General features: G+C 36.3%; 3 protein-coding genes across 7 annotated transcripts in view; 2 read left to right on the top strand and 1 right to left on the bottom strand.

The window, feature by feature from the left end:
• The first annotated feature begins 312 nt into the window (after positions 1-312).
• LOC111485347 (ribonuclease J) lies at positions 313-9,794 on the top strand. 4 transcript variants are annotated; one of them, XM_023132180.1, is made up of 17 exons: positions 313-616; positions 1,320-1,548; positions 1,749-1,872; positions 2,752-2,808; positions 3,143-3,334; positions 3,409-3,486; positions 3,836-4,018; positions 4,135-4,215; positions 4,942-5,007; positions 5,108-5,200; positions 5,964-6,089; positions 6,460-6,573; positions 7,170-7,265; positions 7,342-7,439; positions 7,523-7,972; positions 8,805-9,258; positions 9,382-9,794. In XM_023132180.1, exons 1-17 carry the CDS (start codon positions 442-444, stop codon positions 9,475-9,477), a joined length of 2,712 nt encoding a protein of 903 aa, XP_022987948.1. In that variant the 5' UTR covers positions 313-441; the 3' UTR covers positions 9,478-9,794. The 4 variants fall into 4 exon arrangements, with proteins under 4 accessions (XP_022987948.1, XP_022987947.1, XP_022987949.1 ...); XM_023132179.1 differs by having other exon boundaries at positions 7,523-7,971; positions 8,801-9,258; XM_023132181.1 differs by having other exon boundaries at positions 7,523-7,971; positions 8,801-9,258; positions 9,385-9,794.
• A 1,012-nt stretch (positions 9,795-10,806) lies between these two features.
• LOC111484995 (putative calcium-binding protein CML19) lies at positions 10,807-11,482 on the top strand. Its single transcript, XM_023131683.1, has one exon. It carries the CDS (start codon positions 10,883-10,885, stop codon positions 11,306-11,308), a length of 426 nt encoding a protein of 141 aa, XP_022987451.1. The 5' UTR covers positions 10,807-10,882; the 3' UTR covers positions 11,309-11,482.
• Positions 11,483-11,669: 187 nt separating this feature from the next.
• The window catches only part of LOC111484994 (U3 small nucleolar ribonucleoprotein protein MPP10), a 5,523-nt gene continuing 956 nt past the window's right edge, over positions 11,670-16,236 (bottom strand). The window contains exons 2-15 of one of the 2 annotated variants that reach the window (XM_023131681.1): positions 15,997-16,042; positions 15,133-15,840; positions 14,909-14,970; positions 14,097-14,229; positions 13,884-13,994; positions 13,661-13,798; positions 13,344-13,412; positions 13,189-13,230; positions 12,990-13,058; positions 12,738-12,809; positions 12,592-12,645; positions 12,363-12,504; positions 12,201-12,266; positions 11,670-12,115 (exon numbers count right to left, since the gene is read on the bottom strand). In XM_023131681.1, the coding sequence (XP_022987449.1) occupies positions 12,108-12,115; positions 12,201-12,266; positions 12,363-12,504; positions 12,592-12,645; positions 12,738-12,809; positions 12,990-13,058; positions 13,189-13,230; positions 13,344-13,412; positions 13,661-13,798; positions 13,884-13,994; positions 14,097-14,229; positions 14,909-14,970; positions 15,133-15,834 (1,668 nt within the window). In that variant the 5' untranslated portion in view covers positions 15,835-15,840; positions 15,997-16,042 and the 3' untranslated portion in view covers positions 11,670-12,107. The remainder of the gene's footprint in view (positions 12,116-12,200; positions 12,267-12,362; positions 12,505-12,591; positions 12,646-12,737; positions 12,810-12,989; positions 13,059-13,188; positions 13,231-13,343; positions 13,413-13,660; positions 13,799-13,883; positions 13,995-14,096; positions 14,230-14,908; positions 14,971-15,132; positions 15,841-15,996; positions 16,043-16,236) is intronic. The other variant, XM_023131682.1, reaches the window with a different exon arrangement.

Genomic DNA, 16,236 nt, shown 5'->3' on the forward strand with positions numbered 1-16,236 from the left:
GATGGACGCATTACGGTGATCACAAATCAAAATTGACAAGTGAATGACCTAAATAGCAACTATTTTAAAAAATATATTTATCTACAATATTAATATTTTTTACTTTTGAAATAATCTTAAAAGTAGGATGTTAAAGTTATTTTTGGGTCAGTGAATAAAAGTAACGAAATTTTAAAAAATAGAGAAAAAAATAAATAAAAATTACAAAAACCAAATACTGGGAAGCGCACGTGCTAAAGTTTTCACCGCTCGTGTGAATTCGTCCCCTATCCGAAAATGATAAGCACGATATTTCCGAAGCTCGAAAAAAAATCCTTGGCCCGCTATCTTTCCCCCCCTCCATTTCCCGCTTCAAACCTCTGCTGCTTCTGAACCCTCCGCCGTACACAGGCTCTTCCCGCAAGCTACCATTTCACATTCACTCTGGAACTGAACCAGCATATGCAATTAGAATTTTTGGGCGGTTCTTCCGTCCTCAGTTCGCCACATTCAGCTCCCTACAAGCAGAGGATGGCATCATTTGGCGCGCTTTCACTATGCCCCTGCAGCCCGCTGTCACGCCCTCATCAAACAGTTCGTACTATTACTCGTTGCAGGGGGTCTCCTACAGTTTTAGGTACGTTTTTTTTTTTTTTTTTTAAGATTAAACTACAAATACTAGTGTAAGATGCCAAGCTCTTTTACACGAGAAGGTTGGAGAAGAGAAGTTTGAAGATAGTCTTGTTTTAGGTTATAGAACTAACCGCGAAGGTTTGGCAAGTTTTCGACTTAAGCTTAAAGATATCGTCCGTGTTTCTTTATACTGCATTTTGAAACAAGGTAGCTGGTTTGCTGATGTGGAATGGAGTTTACAGCATTTAAGTTATTCCAGTAACGTAGATAGCGTTGGAACATGCAAGTGAAGCTCCAATTGAAAGTATGATATTTATTTGATGGGTTTGTTTCAATATGAATGTAAGAATGTATTTTGTGTTGATGTTCTCGGCTAGATCGAACGAACATGCCAATTTTGGTTCCATTTTCAGTTGTCGAGAAGAGGGAGTTAGATTTATTAGCCTCGAGCAGGAACTAAGTTGTTCTTATTTTGTTTACGAGGAACAAAGTGATTGTTATTGGGAGAACAAGAGCGAACTGGATAGGACCTAACCAGGTCGATATTCTTAACTAGATTGTTAGCAGTCTCTCTCTTTCTCCCGTGACTGTTGTCAAAGTCAACAATCTTGAAACTTCTAGGAACTCTTTTCCATTCAATTAGATATCTAATTTTTTTTTCCCTTTTGGTAACTTTGAACTGCTATTTTAATGTTGTATCTCTCCAGGAAAAAATGTATCTAAAGAGCATCGCAAAAGACCGGGAAGATTGGAAGGTGCTAAAAGAAGCATGGAAGACTCTGTTCAACGCAAGATGGAACAATTTTACGAAGGTTCAGATGGTCCACCTCTCCGGGTTCTTCCAATTGGTGGTCTTGGTGAAATCGGTATGAATTGTATGCTCGTTGGGAATTATGACCGCTACATTCTGATTGATGCTGGCGTTATGTTTCCCGAGTAAGTTTCTATTCAAGGCTTTTCCATATGTGTGAAGTTTTAACAACCATAAGTTGTGCTACTCAATCATTGGATTAAATTTCCCAGTAGATATAATTTTACTTCTTAATCCAGATTTTCTTATTTGAGTCCACTAGAAGTGTTTGGCATGGTTTCTTTCACTGTGGCATAGTGTCTGAATTTGTGTAATCTATTTACAGCCATGACGAGCTTGGTGTCCAAAAAATTATACCTGATACCACATTTATTAGAAGATGGAGTCACAAAATTGAAGCTGTTGTTATTACACATGGCCACGAAGATCACATTGGTGCGTTGCCTTGGGTAAAGTTTCTTTCTAATTCCTTAGAGATACTATGTTTCCCCCTAAATATCAGATACTTCTAATTTCTTCGGTTATTCTTATGTTTAGCATTTGTATAGCACATTATTATGGAAGTTTGGTTGGAGAGATTACAGAATTATAATGGATCAAGCTGATAATTGAATTTCATCTTGGTTTCTTATCAAATTGTTTTTACATTGATAAAGCCAGAAATTGGGAGGAGGTGGTAGAAAAGTAATCAGTTGCATAGACTCTTTGGATACTACTTATTATAATTAGTACAGACAATATTTACAATTAACATTGAATGGAAATAATTTTCGTGCATACACGTATCAGAAAACAATTTTCTCTTCGATACTGAGATAAAATAAACATAAACTATTCTTTCTGTATAAAATATCATATGCGTTTGATGTGAATCTTTGGAAAGATGGTTCATAACTCCTTATTGTACATTGAGATGAACAATTTTTTTCTGCAATTCTCAGGGAATGAGTTCAAGTCACTCAGGATGTCTTTACATTGAACATTGGAACATTTATTGTATTTTCTATAATAAAATATTACTATAATTCTTATTAGCATTTTAATTTTGGTTAAATTGTAATACTAGCCCTCGTTTTTCACCACTTTTATTTCCCTGTAGAGTTATATCAGTTTTCTATTTTTAAGTGGGTAGCTATTATTAGGAACTAAATTCACGCATTTATGGAAGTAAATGACTAAAATGAAATAAATGGAAGCATAGGGACCAATACGCTAAAAATTGTACAATTTGAACTTTTAAGTTATACATGCTCTTCTGTGAGATATTATTCTTAACTTTCTCTTTGCTGTTATTTCTTTGTTTTTTCACATGCTTAAGTCCTAAACAGGTAATTCCAGCTTTGGATTCCCATACACCAATATTCGCTTCATCCTTTACAGTGGAGGTATATCACTACTTCACCAGATTGCAAATTTTTATCATTCTAAGAATTTACGTTTTTAACATCACAATGTAACTCTTGTTATATTCCTTTGCCAGTCAATCAGCCTGTAGAGATTTGCTATTACTTGTTAATAGAAATTATTGATCTCACGCTGCTATTTGTTTTCTAAATTATTACATTCCCACAAGGAAATGGGAAATTGTGCAATAGTAATGATCTTAAACTGAAATTTAAAGATCAAGAGTCAAGTCCTGCTTCATCTTTAGTTTATCATCAATGTGGTGCTTGCTTGTAATTTGTGGACTTAATAGGCAACACTCTTCTTCCTTGACAGCTTATAAAAAAGCGTCTGAAGGAAAATGGGATTTTTATTCCTTCTCGACTTAAGGTGTTTAAGATGAAAAGGAGATTCACAGCTGGGCCATTTGAAATAGAGCCAATTAGGGTTACCCATTCCATTCCCGATTGTTGTGGCTTAGTTCTTCGATGTGCAGATGGTACAATTTTTCATACTGGAGACTGGAAGGTAATATTGTCTGACGCACTATCTTGTCATTGTTTGTTTTTCTTACGACTACTGGAGGGGTTGTCGTCTTGCAGATTGATGAATCACCATTGGATGGTAAAGTCTTCGATCGAGAAACTTTGGAACAACTATCAAAAGAAGGAGTGACTCTTGTAAGCCAATCCTCATTCCCATCTAGTATAGCAATTGTGATAAATCTAAATCTCTGATGTTTGCTAAAACTTTTGGATTTAGGCATCTTTTTATGACTTCAGCTAATTTCAAAGCCAACTACCATGTTATTTATGGCTAGGAGAAATGGGCCTTATCTTTTTTGAAACTAGTTGTAGTTAGCAGGAATTAACTTGTTACATAGCATGCAGTGAACATGGACAAAACGTGAAATTTTGTAAATTTATGTGAATTACTCTTCTTCTTCTTCTTCTTCTTCTTTTTTGTGCATGATAATAAACAATTTTGTTGATGTATGAATTGCATAAATGTGTGTGAGATATTTTTCAGATGATGAGTGACTCAACAAATGTACTATCTCCTGGAAGGACTATTAGTGAGTCTGTGGTGGCAGATGCACTTTTAAGACGTATCTCTGCAGCTAAAGGAAGGGTCATTACAACTCAGTTTGCTTCAAATATACACCGCCTTGGAAGTGTGAAAGCAGCCGCTGATTTAACTGGTCGAAAGTTGGTGAGATCTTCATAGTTAGATTCCTTAATTCTCTTATACTTTTCAATACTTAACCAAATTACTACTCATGGTAGCATTTACGTTTTCTTTTGCAAATTTTAATTCATGATTATTAGGTATTTGTTGGCATGTCTTTAAGGACATATCTGGATGCAGCCTGGAAAGATGGAAAGGCACCGATTGATCCATCGACCTTGGTAATCTTTTTAAATTTTTTTTTTCCCCTAATATATTTTCTATTTTCAAGTTGAATTCGACACTTAATTTTTCCTGGAAAGCTATAGTTTCTTATTGATGTTTGACAATGGACAGAATGTGAAGATGTTCTTGCCATTATATGGGAAATCTGGTTAAAAAGAAATAAGCAATAGATAGGATGACTTGTTTTCTTTATCGTTCTATTGTTATGGATTCAGACATTGGAGCATCTTTCTGTAACTCATGTTTTTGTTTTGGTATATGCTCAATTGCCTTGCTCTTGATTATCTTAATTAATGCTACTTATTTAAATGAGGGGTTTCAAGCATAATACTCGTTGTTATAAGATGGTTTTTTTTTTTAAAAAAATTCAACTGTAATGCTTCAAGTTTCGAAGTTCAATGAATGTGTGATTAAAGAGTTACTCCTGAGTCTAAGCTAACAGCTAATGTTCATAATGGCTATGCTTCATCTTAATGTTCAGAAGTATTGCAATACAGTCTTGCTAATGCTTACTGTATGGAATACTTTTCATGAATTTTACTAGACTTGGAATTGCAATGCTGGTTTAGATACCCGAGGACCAAAAATAAAAGAACATGAAATTATGTATGGGCATGCATGGACATCATGCTTTCGGCTGTTATTCTTAACTCTTCCACATATTTTATTGATTTTTGAAGTGTATTTATTCATCTAACAATTTTCATCCTACACCTGATAAGGTAAAAGTGGAGGACATTGATGCCTATGCTCCAAAGGATTTATTGATTGTCACAACTGGCTCACAAGTAAGTTTGCCTACATGCCAATAGGAATTGCATGGTTTAGTGGATCTAATAGTTTAATCACATCAATTTAGCAGTATAATTGTACATGCTGCTGTTTCAGGCAGAACCTCGTGCCGCCCTAAATCTTGCATCTTATGGAAGTAGTCACTCTCTCAAACTGAGCAAGGAAGACATGATTTTGTATTCGGCCAAGGTAATAAAACAAGTTTTTCTTTGCTTAATACCGATTATTGAATAAGCTTTGTGTTTCAAGCTTGTATTTGGATTTTGTGTCATAAACTAATATATTCAACCCATCACGTGCAAATTATCTCTGCATTTACAAAGATTTTTGGAACTGCTGCTTCTCTCTAGCCTATTGATGTAGCCTTTGCTTATTTTCTGATGACGTTTATTTATTACAGAAGTATAAGTAATCTTGATTTACATGTCTTATAATGCACTATTGTACTTTTATTGTTTGAAAATTTGAAATATCACACCCTGATTTGAGAAGGGAGGAACTAAAGCACATGAGTGACGTTCTTTTGTTCCCTTTGATTTTGTGCTCTTAATCTTTCCGTCTGCATTATTAGCTAATTGAAATAGCTAGTTTGTTTACTATTGGAAGAAGGTGATTAGGGGATTAGGCGAGTCTTGGGATTGATTGTGGGTAGACAGCTCTCTTAAAAAGCGATCAATCCTTCTTCATGTAGATTTCTTCAACTTCATTCTATGTTTTTGGTTCTTATCATTATTTCACAAATGATTTATTGTGGTGTCATTTGTTTATCATGTAAAAAATTACTACCAACGTGCTCTTTTGAGTAATACACTGCAATGACGGGCTGTTTGAGCATCATTTGAACTGCTGAATTCGCATATGGCTTTGACATTAGATGCCATTTGATGTTTTCTGGCAAGATGTTTTCTGGCAATGTGATCTAATAGTTCTTTTCCCTCTTCTCATGCCACAGGTTATTCCCGGTAATGAATCTAGAGTGATGAAAATGTTAAACCGTATATCAGAGATTGGATCTAATATAATCATGGGTAAGAATGAGTTGCTGCACACATCTGGTCATGGATATCGTGGGGAATTAGTAAGTTTCAGTTTCCATTATAATTGCATCGAATATGTTAGTTTTAAATCTCTTGAGACTATGGACTTATGATCATCTCAGTCTTTCTTGCTTTGAACTATAGATCACCCTGCCTCCTAGCCCTACAGATGTTAACCTAGACTTGTAGGATTCTTTGGTTCAGAAGATTTTTCTTTTTACCTGATATGTTTGGAACCTCATTACTAATTAAGTATTGCTTTGAGCTGTTAACCGATTAGCCTTCATGAAATGCCTATGTCATGATCATCTATCCCAAGCTTCCTCTATTTTTGCCTTGAAGTAATTTTCTTCTTAGCACCCGTTTAACTTCATTCCTGTTGCTTCCTTCGTATCTTCTTTGTGTTTGAAGGAGGAAGTACTTCAAATTGTTAAGCCCCAGCATTTTTTACCCATTCATGGAGAGCTTTTATTCCTCAAGGAGCATGAACTTCTGGGCCGGTCGACAGGAATTCGTCACACAACTGTGAGTATTTTCCCATCCAGAATTGCTATACTTTTTGATAGGATATGTTATGCAGAAGTCCTCTCCGGCCACAGTCACCAAGTTAAAATTGTCCTTCATGGGGAAAACCAAATTATTCACTCTTGTATTATTGGTAATTAAATTATGAACAAACTGAAAACAAAAAGAAGAAGATAAAGGGTATACGCATCACCATCAAGTTAGACCTTAAGAAAGTCTTTGATGAAGTTGATTGTGATATTGAGTTTCTTTGACGTCATTCTTGAAGCTAACGGGTTCAGCCAATGTTGGAGGTGGATTGAAGTTCTCTCTAATGCTAATTATTCCATAATCTTGAACTGAAAACCAAAGGGGAAAATTATGGCCACAAGGAGAAGTGTTTAATTTTCTTTGTTGGCTTCTCTCTGAAGCCCTTGGATTGAATCTGGTGAATGGTTTTCAAGTTGGCTAAAGCAGTCTAGTTTTTCTCGGGAATATGTTTATAGAAGCCTCCAATCTGTCAAGTTCAATAGATTGTGTGGCATATCTGATCTCTTTTTCTGTGCGTAAAATATTTATTTGTAAAAATTTTAAACTTGGCACATCCTGATATGAAGGTTATAAAAAATGGAGAAATGCTTGGAGTATCTCATCTAAGAAACAGGAGAGTTTTATCTAATGGTTTCACCTCTCTTGGGATGGAAAACTTGCAGGTACGATAACCTTAATAATTTTCCTCTGACTATAAGAACACCATTGACTTTTGTTCACGTCTTTATTATGCGGCAGTTGAAGTATAGTGATGGTGACAAAGCATTTGGATCCTCATCTGAGCTTTTCGTTGATGAGAGACTAAAGATTGCAACAGATGGCATTATAGTGGTCAGGTAGATCTTGCAAATTTCACCTTTAGTGAAGTGGGTACAACCTTCTATGTATTTAGTAATGTTCTGGTTTCCTCTGTTTACAGTATGGAAATCTTGCGACCCCAAAGTGTCGATGGTTTAAATGAGACTGGCATTAGAGGAAAACTAAGGATCACTACTCGATGTTTATGGCTCGACAAGGGGAAGCTTTTAGATGCTCTTCATAAAGCCGCTCATGCAGCACTTTCAAGCTGCCCCGTAAATTGTCCTCTACCCCACATGGAAAGAACTGTGTCTGAGCTTCTGAGGAAGATGGTTAGAAAATACAGTGGTAAGAGGCCTGAAGTCATAGTCATGGCTGTGGAGAACCCTGGAGGAGTTCTAACTGAAGAGCTTGGTACAAGGCTTTCAGGCAAGTCCAATACTGGAATTGGGATATCAGCATTCAGAAAAGCAGTTGATGGACAGCCAACTAAGAGCCACTTAAACAGCATAAAACCAAATGGAAATGACGATTTTCATTCTGAAGATAACTCAAGTCAGGAGTCTCAAGGTTTTTTTTTTTTTCTCCATGTATTTCCACATCTTTCTTTGCATGTTTGTGCATTTCTGGAACACATTGCATTTAGAAACCTGTGATCCTCGTTTTCAGGCTAAATCCAGATACCAGGTCAAGTGTGATGTAGGATATCTTCAGTAGGTTAGCTAATGAAACTCAAGAAGCTTTGGATCAAATTTAATGGATTGACTGTACAATTTTATGCACTAATAATAGGAGTATTAGGGCTCATTATAATCCTACTGGAATTCAGAAACTTGTAAATTCAAAACGAGCTTTACTTGCAAGGTTTGCAGGTGACTTTAATCCCATATTTGGTCTATATTTCTTTGCAATGTATTTGAGTCGAAATGCTTCGTAAGAGTTCTAGTCTTTGGGTAGATTTTACTTTTCCCCCAATTCTCTCCTCATTGGAGAGCTCTATTTGTAAACATTACCACCAAAAGTAATCTTAAGTAACAGTTTGATGTCAGCATGGCAGAAATTTTGAGATGTTCTTTGTCTGTTGATCAACTTAATTCAGAAAAAAATCAAGTTGCATTGAAAGGTTCAAGTTGTTTGTCATTAGCCAATGGATGGAATGTATTATACTGAAAAGATATAGTTCTATGACATAAGACATTAATGGATAATATAGTCTAGATTTCCAGATTTATTGCAATGGTTGAGCATTTTACTTTTGAATTTAAAGTTTTGATTAGCAGTTTACAGGTCTCTGTTGTCAAGCCTTCTCATGCAATGCATGGGGTTATGGTCGTATATCCAGCTGTGGTTTTAAATGAGCGTTTTCTTTTTTCTTTTCCTAATCTTTTTGTTTGTACAGGTTTTTGTATTAAACCTGAAAGACTACTTCCTGAGGAGGACTACATTCCCTCGAACTCGACAGAGATGAATTCCTTTGATAACGAGGGTTTGGAGGATTTCTGGAGACCATTTATCACGCCAACCTCTCCTGCTAATGAATTGGCAAAGGATAACGAAGGTTCTGTTCAACAATCAAAAAATACGTTGGAGATTACAAACGAAGGTGAAGAAGTTAGTGATGACAAGTCACTGAAAACATCAAATTCTGACGTGAAGCCTGTGAAACGCAATAAATGGAAACCTGAGGAGATCAAGAAACTTATTCAATTGCGTGGGAAATTGCATGACAGGTTTCAAGTGGCCAAGGGACGAATGGCATTATGGGAAGAGATATCCACGAGTATGTTGGCTGATGGCATAAATCGGAGTCCAGGACAGTGCAAATCTCTGTGGGCATCTCTGGTTGTGAAATTTGAGGTTTGTTTTTCTGTTTCTACGTTAGATTTTAAGCTTTGCTCTGTCATACGTCAAGCTGTTTAATTCCCTGCAATTCTCAATCCTGTTAGAAAAAGTTGATTTATAAATCCATTCTTTGTACAGCAGGAAAGCAAAAGTGAAAACAAAAGCAAGAGTTGGCCATACTTCGATGAAATGAGTGGCATATTGTCTGGTTCAGAGGATGTAGCAACAGAATGACGGTATGCTGTGAACAGCTACTGAAAGTTTTGAAGAAACTTAGTAAAATATTTATTGTAGCATGGAGAACCATTCTTGGTATCTTCATGAACATTGGTCCCAGCAATTAGAAAGCATATATGATTCCTGACAGAGATGCTTGGTTTGTTCCATACTGAAATTCATAGGGAATCTACTTTAACGTGAATTACTATTTTTGTAAGTTGACAAGTTGATCCATGAAGTCAATTTTAACACGATCTTGAGTTGGTTTGATGTCAACGTTTTGGGAAAATAATGTTGCAATATATGAAATTATGTAGTAGTTGCTTGGTTTATTGGACGTCTTCAAATTCAAATCTTCAACTTATATCATCTACTATTTCAGTATTCCATGTTTAAGTTGAAAAGTTCTCTTTCATTTCTTTTTGAACGATTTAGTTGGACTATATAGTAATTCAATAAAGAAAAATGAAGAAAATTTAAACCATATAATTATTTTTGAGCATTGAAACATCAAATGTAGTTGGACTATTTTCAACAAACTAAGCCCAATACTTTACCTCGCCTTAACTGGGCCGTTGTTGGGCCTGGCCCTTCCAACAAACGTTATCTATGACGTCGGACAAGGCGACAAAACCATTTCTGGGAGCGGTTAAAGTTACAGATTTAATTAATTATTCATTAATGGAATTGAATTAACACTTCAAAAATCTTAAAGACTATATTCAAATTAATCGAAATGAAAGTCACCAAATTGGTTGTTTGACAATTAATTTTTTAAAAATATTGTATTACCGAAGAAATTGCGTTACATTATATTTATTTATTTAGGATGTTTTAGAAAACCCCAAAATTTTGACCACATTGGAAATATTTGCAATGCCTTCTTTTCAAGAAGAAGTTGACGGAATAAAAAATTCCAATTTCTTATTTCCCACTAAATGGTTCAAAATAAGTCTAGAAATCTAATGTTCTTTCCGACTTTGATTAGAACAATTAAAAATAATTATTAAAAATTAAAAAAATTGAGTCGGCCAAAATAATTTCGTTGTATTTTTCAAATAAGAAAAATAATATTATATATATTTCGAATCATCTGGGCAAGTCGCGGAGGAGGATAAGCCTCATCCAGAACAAATCGAAACGCGGTTTGCGCCGTCGTTTTAATGAATTATTAATATGGGCGGGAAAAATAAGCGTTATGTACGTGGCAGTTGACCGTTATGTAATGAGTAATTCACGCAATAGATATTTCCACATTATTTTTTACGCATTTTAATTTTGACCCTAACAACAAACTTCCCCTTTCCTTCGTCGCTGCTTCGAAAATTTTGCCGAAGCCTATAAATATATCTCATCCGTGGCTGAATTGACCAAACATCCAAACTCGAGAAAATCCGAAATTTTCCAATCTCGAATCGAAATGGAAATCAACAGTTCGGCACATTACGGTCGTGTGTTGAGTTACTTCGACGAAGATGGAGACGGCAAGATCTCGCCGTCCGAGCTGAGGAATCGGGTCGGATTGATGGGCGGAGAGCTGCTGCTGGGGGAGGCGGAGATGGCGGTGGAGTCGCTCGACTCGGACGGCGATGGGTTGCTGTGCGCGGGCGATTTCGAACGGCTTCTGGAAGTGGGAGAGGAGGAGAAATTGAAGGACTTGAAAGAGGCGTTTGCTCTGTACGATTGCGAAGGTTGCGGGTTCATAACTCCGAAGAGCTTGAAGAAAATGCTGAGAAAATTGGGGGAAAGGAAATCCACAGCGGAGTGCAAGTTGATGATTGGTGTGTTTGATTTGAACGGGGATGGTTTGATTAGCTTTGAGGAGTTCCAGAAAATGATGGCTTGACACTGTACATATAAACACAATTCTTTGTTCATTGTTTGTATTATAATTTCTTTCTTCAATTGGTTTGATCTGTTGGGATATTGCTATCAGTACTATATATATGAACAACTGAGTTTCCAAAGAGGGAATGGGGAGAAAGACGCCGCCAATACTTTGGTAAAATAAATAAATAAATAATAGTAGTTTAGAAATTTTTGTGAATTACCCAGATTGCAACATTATATGGGTCTTGGATAATTTGATGACATGTGTGTCGTGCTGTGAAGGAATTCTTTGTGTATTAAGTTTTGATCCACTAACAATCGTTTCATATCGCCATCAGTCTCACGATAATAAAACGCGTCTACTAGGGATCTCATGCCATAATCGGACCTACAAACAATTTCATATAATAGAGAGAGAGAGGTTACAAAGTAGAGTACACAAAAAGGGGCATATCACTGTATTGTCATTTTCCTAGAAAAGTTAAAAATTTCTTTCAAGTTTCCTTTCTAAAAAAACTCAATCAAGCAAGTAACTTGTGGCTATAGCAACTCTTATGATGATGGAAAGGGCTGTGTATAAAAATCACCTATCACTGAGGATCGCCTTCTTTCAACCTCTACCAATATAATACTTTCCTTGGAAGCCACAAGTGAAAACAAATAAGGACAACTCCCCATCCTTCAGCTATTTGATCCTCAGCTGCTCAAAATTAAGTAGACAAATCCATTCCCTTCCAGTTTTTCCTTCTCAGGATGATCATGAAGCGTGTCAATGGAAAAGACTTTTAAGAACCACTCAATAACTAATACAGTCTTCATTGGCCTAAAAATTTGAGCATAGTTACAGTTGGGGCGTCAGTCAATAGTTGAAAATAAATACAAGACATTGAAATGCTAAACATTATTACCTTCATTGGGCTTTGGAACTGTAGTATTGCTTGCTGCCTTCTTCGCGTCTCTTTTGGCCACCATAGCTGTAAGACTCGCAGATTATTATTAGAAACATGGGGAAAATTCCTCTGTAGGCAACACGATTCAAGAGCCCTACTATCTATTCTTCTCACATTTACCTTTATATTTCCTTTTCTTGCTGGCTCTCCTCCTCTTCCTGTCCGATTGTGTAAGTTCAGCTGCGTCTTTGATGTCACCTTTGCCTGAAAAAACTTCCTCTGGAGCAAGCATAGCTGCATCCGAGACGGCAACGGGAGCAACCTAACCACATAACAGAATTAAACTTTAGCTCATGCACTCAACTACACAAACACGTACAAACGGGATATGAGATAGAAGAGCAGTTACCTCTTCCATTGCAAGAGCAGGGACATTCACTGATATAGACATATCCTCAATAACCTTTACAAGTAAAGCATTGACATGTAAGTGAGCAAATGGGTAGATAGATGGTCAATACAGTCCAAAATTGAAAGAATTCATGAGAAACATACAGGCTTCGGTGCGTAGTGGTAATGGGAAAGAGCATCCAGCTTGGAGCAAAGTTTCTTGAAAAGTATGCTCGCCTGATTTGAGGTAAAGGTAAGGAAATCAATAAAAGAAACTATGGAGGATGTAGGAAAGGTTATTAATGTTTCAAACTATCCAAATTTAATATAGTTTGATCAGAGTATCATACTAGAAATACCAATAGAAATGTTAAATTATGCTAGTAAAAACTCTTCATGTCTCTTCATGAACTGTACCTCATTCTTTGCTTCATCCGTGAATGTCGATGGGGCAGTAGCCAAATTAGTCTTTTCAACATACTCTTCCTGCAAAAAAATTGGAAGAATGGCCCCTCAAATCGAAACAAATTAAACGAGAGACATCCAGTAGGAAGAGATGGGCATGGCAGCAAGGGAGTGCGCTTAATGATGCATCATTTTTAGAAGAAACACAAACCTCGTATAGTTCACCAAGACCTTTCTTGCTTTTATTCTCATCCTGTTTAGAGAAAAGAAAATGTTACTTACTTGAGCAAGAAAAACACTACAAGTGAATATACATATATAAATGTGAAAGGCACATACAAAAGACTTTCATAAAAGAATACTGACCAAGTCTTTGATTTCTCTGGGTGCTTTAGTAGATCGCTTAGGTGCTTTCTGAACTTCGTCAAAACGCCCCTGAAAGTAAAGCATAAGACAATGCTGGTCAAATATTCTCAGCAGATGAGTACGGCCACTGTAAATCGAGCTCTTTCACGTCTTGTTCTCTTGGCTCAACATGTATCCATTTTTCTTCATATCAATATAAATCGTTTCTTTTTTAAAAGAATATGGTTTGATTAGGCTATTGCCACTTAGTCAGACACCCTTTCTTTATAAGTGATGGGAATTATAAGAATTGAAGTTTCTTGGATAGAAAAAGTTACCTCAAGGATCCTTTTCTTGATCATCTCTTCCAACGTTGCTGTAACTTCTTCTGTGATTACTGGCGGTGGTCTCACATTGTGCTCAAAATCTAGATCAACTTCCAGAGCACTATTCTTAGGTCTTTTTGCAGCGGTTACCTATTATTGAAATTGTAGCTTGAAGTGGCTCGAAATAATCGTTATCTTGTATAAAGTAAGAAAACCAATAAAAGGATGACTTTACCTCTCCTTGCATGGTCCACGTTTTTGGCTCCAAGTTTGCTTTCTCCATCATCTCTATTTCAGATTGAAGCTTCTTAAGTTGTTTTTGATGAGTTGAAAGATTTTCAGACTTCTGTATATGCAACTCAAAATTAGAAACTAGAATGAGTATTCACATGAAGAAGAGCGCCTATCAATTTAATATGTAGCTGAAGTCGTGGAGGAAGATATGTACCCGTTCTGCATGTGCTTCATCACCATCTTCCTCTTCATCACCTGAATCTGAGAATTCAAACTCTGATCCGTTCGCCAATTTAGACTTTGTTCTCCCGTGATTCTTCTTTTTAGCACCAAAAAAATCTTCGTATCTGCAAACAAAATAGATTCGCATCTATTGGAAGCTAATATTTTAAAGTGAAAATAGATCATCCTTTAGCTTATTGAAACTATTAAAAAATCACAATTATCATGAAAAACTTGAAGAACGTGATCAGTTTCTGAGGATTTTCTCAGTTAATAAGTCTATTGAAAAAAAAATGTAGTGAAAACTCAATATGCCAAGTTTTTTAATGTAGGCAAATAAAGAGATGTTGAATGACAAACTTTGTTGACCATTTAATTACACCGGCAAGGAGATCATGAGGTATCATACATTAACGATAACGATATTGATGCAATGAAAAGATTTATACAATAGTGTCGTGTAGAGATGTTTGTCTGTCTGCTACAAAAAGAAAACTAATTGACAAAAATGTGTAATCTGAAAAATGAAAGGATCCTATTGCCAGACAGCATCAGATTTTTTTTTTTGCATAAACCGTATAGACGAGATGTTCTAAAATCAGTTACTAATTACTATCGCTTTAAGTACAGATGCACACAAACTTCAACTAATATCAGAGTCATCCATCGCATTTGATAGTAACCGTAAGTCCAACTAGACTAGTAGCATGAGTGTAAAACTATGAAAAACGAAATCAAGTACTTTCATCACTTTAAGGAGTTTGTCATTTACAAGCATATAGAAGAACAAATGAGCCCTCATACCTTGCCTTTTCCAGTTTGCTAGAATCTTCATCCTCCTCACCATGAAGGTCGAATTCCCCAAGCTAAAAGGGAAGAAAATAGCCAACTTTAAATTTTACCAAAACAAGCATCTTAAACTAACAAATTCTGCAGCGAGTAATAATATCATGAGCAATAAACCCTCATTAATAGCAAAACAAACAAATTCTGGAGAGGATCAGTTTGTTTAAGCAATGTGCCTTCACCTCATCATCTTCATCATCTTCATCTTCATCGTCTTCATCGTCCTCGGATTCTTCTTCTGTCTTCCTTTGTTTCTTTCCCTTCTTACCATCTGTCTCCTTCTGTAAGCCATATTCTCTTCCCTCATCCTCCTCCATAAACTCCTCTAGCTCTTTTAATTTCAAAAATCCATCCTCAATTCCACCACTACCATCTTCTCCCTCAACTTCATTGTCACTCACTTCCTTCTCTCCATCCTCAGTGTCTCCATCTTCTTCATCCTCATCCTCCTCATCTTCGTCTTCTTCGTCATCTAACTCCTTTATATCCTCTTCAAATTCATCGCTGCCTTCCCCCGACCCTATAGCCATCTCTTGAGTAACATTCTTCTTATTTTCCAAAGACACCTTCAGATTCGAAATTACTTCAGGATTCTTCTCAAACCGCTTCAAATCCCGGCGAATACTTGCCAAAAGAGGTTGGGATTGGATGTCAATTTGCTGCCATATCTGCTCGGCATCAAATCCATCAACCAGGAGATGATCAAATGGAGATTTAGGACTGAAAGGTTTCAGCATAGCAAATAAGTTCTGTGAGGCAAGGCGAGCAACTTTAGACAGGGAAGGGCTTGGAGCAAGCCAGAGAGGTGGGTCTGTTGATTTGAGATAATGAAGTGGATCAAGACCAGCTTCAGTGGTAGGAAGAACCACTTTCTCCGCCTCCATAGAGCTCTGTTTAACGCAAAAGAATGATTCCTCATTCAACAATGTCTTACGATAATATGAAATAATTCAATTATCAAATATAAATAAGTTTCGGACTACTTTGCACTTCTTGAAACTAAAGATATAAACAATAAGAACTGACAAGATTATAAGAAGCCATACATAGACGTGAAAACGGTGATCAGATCAGATCCCCTGGCCTTGCACACTGGTACATATCACAAAACACATCAACGGAGATACAACTTGATTATAAATTACAAAAAAAAATATGAAAAAAAGATTCTTGAGATTTATTTCAAATAGTGCCGTTTCCATTATGGAGACAGATGACCTACCCCTGTTTAATCCCTGAATTTGGAAGGCTTTCCAGCGGAAAAAAAAAAAAAAAAAAAAAAAAAA

Source organism: Cucurbita maxima, unplaced genomic scaffold, assembly GCF_002738345.1.
Source record: "Cucurbita maxima cultivar Rimu unplaced genomic scaffold, Cmax_1.0 Cma_Scf00010, whole genome shotgun sequence".
Lineage (NCBI taxonomy): Eukaryota > Viridiplantae > Streptophyta > Magnoliopsida > Cucurbitales > Cucurbitaceae > Cucurbita > Cucurbita maxima.